The sequence below is a fragment of the Lolium perenne genome, chromosome 7 (assembly GCF_019359855.2).
Source record: "Lolium perenne isolate Kyuss_39 chromosome 7, Kyuss_2.0, whole genome shotgun sequence".
In the NCBI taxonomy this organism is placed as follows: Eukaryota; Viridiplantae; Streptophyta; class Magnoliopsida; order Poales; family Poaceae; genus Lolium; species Lolium perenne.
The window spans coordinates 179,701,762-179,708,111 of record NC_067250.2 but is presented as its reverse complement, the minus strand read 5'-3'; the positions used below and the strand labels follow the sequence as shown (position 1 = coordinate 179,708,111).

Sequence of the window (6,350 nt, the reverse complement as noted above, 5' to 3'; positions counted from 1 at the left end):
AAGATCGTGCGGAAAAAGAGGGGCTTATTTTCTAGAATGGTGGAAGTAGAAAATTATGTTGTTAAAAGTATAATGGAGAAAACACACTTTATTAATTTCTAAGAAATCATATTGCAAAATTCTGTTTTCTTCCCCTGCCCCATCAATCTAACATGACCCACCCCACTATACATACCCTAAAAAACCACTAATGGAAGGAAAATGCAAATTAGCAAGGAATTAATGAGTACTCAATTTTAGGATGGTGGGAGTAGGAAATTATGTTGTTAAACACATGGTATAATAGAGAAAATAGACTTTCTTAGTTTCTAAGAAATCATGTCGGAAAATTCTCTTTTTCTTAGTTATCATCCCTGCTCCATCAATCAAATAACCAACCCTTAAAAAAAAGAACTAATGGAAGGAAAATGCAAATTAGCAAGGAGTTAATGAGTACTCAATTTTGGCAAAGTGCCAGCTGCGCACGGCCATTAAAGCGCCATGTCACGGCCTGCCACAGCTCAGCTGCAATACCATCGATACCCTTCGACTCCGAAGAACGGCAAACACCTAAGACAACCACAAAAGGGTATACACGTCATTTTGTGCAGGCTCTTAACGATCACAGTTCATCCGTTCAATAAAAATATTCCACTTTTAAAACCATTTCCGTGCAACCTTTTTATGCCCGAGACAGTAGGAGGACAAGAGAGCGAGGGCGACCAATAAATTCCTATTTTTCCCACGCGATTTTTTTCTGGGATTCCCCCGCCTCTTGTTCCAATCGATTGGTGGGCGTCCTCGTTCTTGGCTTCCTCGATCGAATCCGTGGGAAGCCAGAAATTATTCTCTTCCTGCTGCGTTTGTGATTTGTGTTCTTGATTTGTTCGCGAGGAGCCACCATGAGCGCCGGAAGTGCGAGTTTTCTCGAGATCCAGCCCTCCGAGCTGGCATTCCCCTGTAAGTCGTCTACAGATCTTGTCTCCGGTCGAATTGTTAGGATCGCGTCAGGGAATTAGTGCTGTGTCTGCTCCGTCCGATGGATCTTGGTCAAAGATGGGATCTTACGACGGAGGCGAGGCCATTGGTCCCTGCCGATTGGATTCGTGGGTCTGATCGGATCGATTTGTGTAGAGCGCTTTAGATTTAAACTTAGATCATGGCCATAGTGTGTTTTCTGCATATCGGTCGCCTACTGCGTGACGTTCTGTTCTTTCTTCCTCATCTTTTTGCGGGGATTTCAGTTAGTTTTTGTCTTGTGTTTTTTTTGATGCGCATGAAATCTCAGGCTTCGAATGTGCACTGCACATTGTTTTTTTCTTCAAAATGGGGAACATAGCCCCAGCCTCTGCATCCATCGATGCACATAGCCTTATTTATTGCATAGCTTCATAAGTTCAGAGTTTTTACATCTCATGGATTGCAGAGTGTGTACATGAAAATCAACCAGCGCATTGTGTACAATCATCTTATGGTAGTCTGTTGGCCTTCCAGGAGCTTGGGATCTCGCTAACAAATACGTGTCTCTTAGCTACATCATTTGGTATTTGTGAGTTGCTTGAAATGAAATGTGCCTGCAATTTACATTTGTGTTTAGGATTCGATATTTATGGTCATTGGATCAGATTGCGATGTGTTAGATTTCTTCTTCAGCAATCATTGTTTTGTTTCTTCAGTTTGCTTGCCTACCATATCTTTGCATTGGATATCTAGAGGTTTGCACTGTCTTCCGTGGTCAAAACGCGCCTGAACTTGTATTTATACATGCAGTTGAATTAATGAAGCAGAGCTCGTGCTCCATGCAACTCACCAATAAGACTGACCAGTATGTAGCGTTCAAGGTAATCTGTCATATTTTTTCAATACTATATGCTTCATGCTTTTATTAGTGTTCATATTCATATATTTTGTTCTAATAGACAAGATCATCGTTTGCAGGTCAAAACAACCAACCCAAAGCAGTACTGTGTGCGCCCTAATATTGGTGTTGTACTACCTGGATCGACTTGTGATGTCACAGGTAGCTGCCTGTCTATTATATAGGGATAAATAGCTTAGTGCAAGAAAATGTCTGCTTAACTTGCTCAGATTTCTATTTAGAAGTACCCTTAGCATTTTCTCTCTTGTTAGTGACAATGCAAGCACAGAGGGAGGCACCTGCTGATCTGCAGTGTAAGGATAAATTCCTAGTTCAAAGTGTTGCAGCTGAGAATGGTGCCGCAACTCAAGATATTACTGCACCAATGGTACCTACTCTGACACTACATTTGTTGTAATTTCTGTCAATTTGTTCCTTGGTGCACACATCCTCATGTCATTCATTTATGTGGTTTCATGATGACAGTTCAATAAGGAGCCAGGGAAGGTTGTTGATGAATGCAAGCTGCGTGTAATATATGTTCCAACATCTACACCTGGCTCGATTTCTGAAGAATCTGAACAAGGAAGTTCTGCTCGTTCCTTTGAAAATGGGACCCCTAATTCCACAATGCCACAATCTGTAAGTCACTAAGTTAGCTCTTTCATTTTTTTTCTTCTAGTTTTAATGAAATTTCCAAGGATTTTCTTACATGGTAAATTGAATCTATGTAATGTGCGATGTTTAGGTATTTAGATCTTCTGTTGATACAACAAAGGAGAAGTCCTCCGAGGTATCGTTTATCTAACCTTTATAAATAACTATCTATTTGATATCATCAGTGCCCTGAAGTAAAAAAGTCTGCAATTCGCAAGAACACCTTGGTTTGTTGCATACTTGGACCTTGCAGGAACTGACTATTTTCTATTTATGGGTCGTAGTTTTGATTGTTCAGAAATTTTGAGATAAATCATAGATCATGCCGATCTGGACACTCGGAATGGATCGCTGCAGACTAACTTGCAAACTGCAAGCGATTCTGAATCTTGCTTGCTAGGTAGCATGACCTGTCAATGATAAATATCTGTACCACCCTGCCCTGGTATCATCAGGTGGCCCTAACCACTGTGATCTTGTTGCGGTGATAAGACTGATGAGTGAGGTTCATTACCACCATTAGAACTTCATGATATAGGCGACACCTTCCTGAGACTTACTCTTAACTCTCAAATAATGCACTATTACTTGTATCTCTATCGAATTGGGATCTAAAAATAGCTTAGCAGTCTACTACTAAACCCCACAATACCTAGAAAAAAGAGGCATGCCAAGGAGAATATGAACTATGAAGTATTTATTCTACTTTCATAAATTTGGTCCCTCTACCGCACAGTGCGGGAGCTCTCAGCACTGGGTACGTCCTTTTAGGATTCCTGATTTACTCTCACACAAGATGAATTTGCGATCTACATGAGTTACCCATTTCTTGGAAACTTTCCACTGCTTGGACTATATGGATTATTTGTAGCACATATGAAAACAAAATTGTATGGTCTTGATGGTATTGGCTACTGTATGTAGGTGTAAAAACTTCTTACAAAAGAGAACCAAATTACATGATCTCTTAGTTGGCACTCTGCATCTCAGAATGCCTTTGAAGTTCTATCTTTTGATAAAATGTACTCCGGCCCGTAATTATTTTTTGTAGGCAACTTCCATGATCTCCAAGCTAACTGAGGAGAAGATGTCTGCTGTTCAGCAAAACCAGAAGTTGCGACAAGAGTTGGTAAGTGCTTTCGTAACTGTGATAATTCTAAATTAATGCTGAATTATAGAGTATTATCCTTTAAAAAGATCCATCATTTCTTTGTTTGTTTACCATTTCATCTCAATGGTGACTCAAGGGGTTGTTTATCTCAGTTATTTATGTAAAATTCAACAAATGATATAAATTCTTTTTTCTTTTTTACCTTTTGCTCATCATGAATAGGGGAAATGTATAGAGCACGATCTTTTTCAATAAATTCATCGCGCAATAAATCAACAAAACCTAGTCATTTCGCGTTCCCCTTCTAACTTACCTACTACTGTACCGGAGTGGATATGATCTCCACCAGACATACGCAATGCTTTAGCTAATACACGGAAATGCGGATAATTTACTGCATGTTTTGGTTTCTTGCTTGCGGTTTAACAAAGAAAATTTGTTGATACCATCGGCTTTTTATACGAGCCAACTAAACGCTTATGTTTAGAGCATTATTCAAATTGTCTTTTTTTGTGCGGGCATTTAGATTGTCAATTGATGTAATTAAGATGCATGCTCTATTTCTCATAACCATTTACAGTAAGAGAGTGCTCATTGGTGTAGGAAAATCTTTTAAATGTGTTCTTTCAGAGAGAGCCAGTGATTGCTAATGTTGTGTTCTCTAGACTGAACCTTATGGTATTATGTCTAATAAATTTCTTTCTTCATGAAACCTGTCTAAAGTTAACAATATTTTACTCTGGGCTTCAAGTTCAGATGACCTATTAATGGGCAACGCAATTTAAAGTTGTAGTTCATTTTGGCGAAAGTAGATAATAAATCTGTGATGCGTATATCTGCTAAGTTCAATTATATAAAAAGTAGTCCCCACTGACAAATTCAAAGTTTTCATTTGCTGGACTTTTTTTTTTCTGTAAACATTATAATATCGAACTTACAGCGGACATGATGATGCATATGCTTTATAATTTGAGTGCTTCTATATGGATTTCATGGATTCTGTGAACATGAACGCAGTTTATCAGTTCATATGATAAAATGTTTATGTTTTCTCTTTGATTCAGGACCTTCTACGCAAAGAGAGCAGCAAAAGCAACGGCGGTTTCTCGATCACCTTCTTGATCATCGTGGGTATTCTTGGCATCGTGGCTGGTTTCATCCTCAAGAAGACATAGAAGAGGTAGTCTCCAACAAAGTTTTACTCCCCAGGAAAGGATAGCAACATGTGGGGTGCCCTATCCCTTGTGTTTTTCCTCCTAAAAGGAGCGCCTGTTCTAACTTGTAACATCAGCCCCACCTAGAAGCTTTGGTTTGTGTACATTACGTGGTGGTTTTCGTGATTTTATATCGAAGTAGACTTGTTTTAAATCTTAACAGTCGCAACCTATGTCACATTCACCATAACCTTTATTCATTCTGATCTCGTATTTTTGGTACCGTTTCCTTCTCCAGTTTCCTCGATTGTTGGTGAATTTCCGTCAGATGTTTCACTTTCAAGAAGGGTTTTTCACTTCAATGCGATGCAAATATCTGGTCATGTGAACTCGGCCATGTAGTTATGCATTCAATAGGCAAGGGAAAGATACCTTTAAAGAAGTAGTAGCCAATAAATCCATCTGAGTGATCAGTCTGAATACAACATGTCTAATTACAGGCTGAATGCAACATGGTGTCGTGTTTCTGTTCCTACTGTTAGGCCTGTAGAAGCGATCTGATCTTCAGGTAGGCACGATAAACTGCTCCGGACGCCCAGGAGACTTCAGGAACAGCCATGCCGCTGCCGCGATTGTGCCGGCCAAGAACCCTAGCAGCAGACATCCACACCTCGCCGCGACGAGCCTGATCAGAGAGCAGGGCATGGCTTCATCGGCCGCCGTTGTCTCCTCCGTCGAGTCCCAGTCGCCGGCGCTTTGGCACCGAGCCTTTCCCGACGTCGCATCGCTGCCGTTGTGCACTTCCGTGACTCCGGACTCGCCTCCGGCGTCCCATCCGCGGACTGTGTCACCGCCGCCATCCTCGCTGTCGCTCTGGTACATGTCGTCGCCCATGCCTGCCCTCGCCGTTTGTCTCGGTGTCGCACTGTTTGGTACGTCCAGGTTTTAGACTTCGGCGTAAGATGGGTCTTGACGGTTGGCGAAGGGGTGTGCAAGTGCAACTGCCCATGCGGACGCGCCGCTTGTGTAGTTGTGTGCCGTCGGATCAAACCAGTTATTATCTGATATAAATGCAGAGCGGTCCTTTGGATCAGCAACTAACACGTCACGATATATGGAAGTTAGGATTGCAATGTCTTTTTAAGAGGAAGTTAGGATTGCAATGTTGTTTTTAGAGGAAGTTACGATCTCAATGTAAAAGCATCATTACGACTTTTTTTTGCGAAGTTTTTATTTTAATTTCAAAATAAAGGCTAAAGCTTTTCCGCATTCATAATTAAGAAGAGAGTGTTCAGTTTTTAGAAGAAAACCGAGCGAAACCTACAACAATAGGTCAAGCCCACACAAACAACACAACCAAACACACCCACAACAACGAAACGTTTTGTCCCTGCTCCTCTCTCCCAGGCGGCGGCGGCGGCCACATCCCATCTCCACCAGCGTGAGCTCTGGGCCCCTCTCCCTCCGCTTGCCGCTCCGGCGACAGGAGGGGGAGGGGACCTCGTTCCTCCTCCGTTTTGTAGTTAGGGCTTGTCTGCTGTGGTGCGTCGTTGGGGTGGTGGGAGCGGCACCCGGGCAAATAAATCTGCCT

At 41.7% G+C, this 6,350-nt stretch overlaps 1 protein-coding gene across 1 annotated transcript; it reads left to right on the top strand.

Moving 5' to 3' along the window:
- Positions 1–632: 632 nt before the first annotated feature.
- On the top strand, positions 633–5,048 carry LOC127314838 (vesicle-associated protein 1-3). Its single transcript, XM_051345367.2, has 8 exons — positions 633–939; positions 1,750–1,820; positions 1,918–1,999; positions 2,110–2,225; positions 2,324–2,479; positions 2,586–2,630; positions 3,546–3,623; positions 4,670–5,048. Exons 1-8 carry the CDS (start codon positions 882–884, stop codon positions 4,778–4,780), a joined length of 717 nt encoding a protein of 238 aa, XP_051201327.1. The 5' UTR covers positions 633–881; the 3' UTR covers positions 4,781–5,048.
- Positions 5,049–6,350: the final 1,302 nt, after the last annotated feature.

Excerpts from the sequence above, each read along its gene's own strand:
- LOC127314838 (XM_051345367.2), top strand. The coding sequence starts at position 882 with ATGAGCGCCGGAAGTGCGAGTTTTCTCGAGATCCAGCCCTCCGAGCTG. Across the intron at positions 1,821-1,917 it reads ACCAGTATGTAGCGTTCAAG|GTCAAAACAACCAACCCAAA; the intron begins GTAATCTGTCAT and ends CATCGTTTGCAG. Across the intron at positions 2,226-2,323 it reads AAGATATTACTGCACCAATG|TTCAATAAGGAGCCAGGGAA; the intron begins GTACCTACTCTG and ends TCATGATGACAG.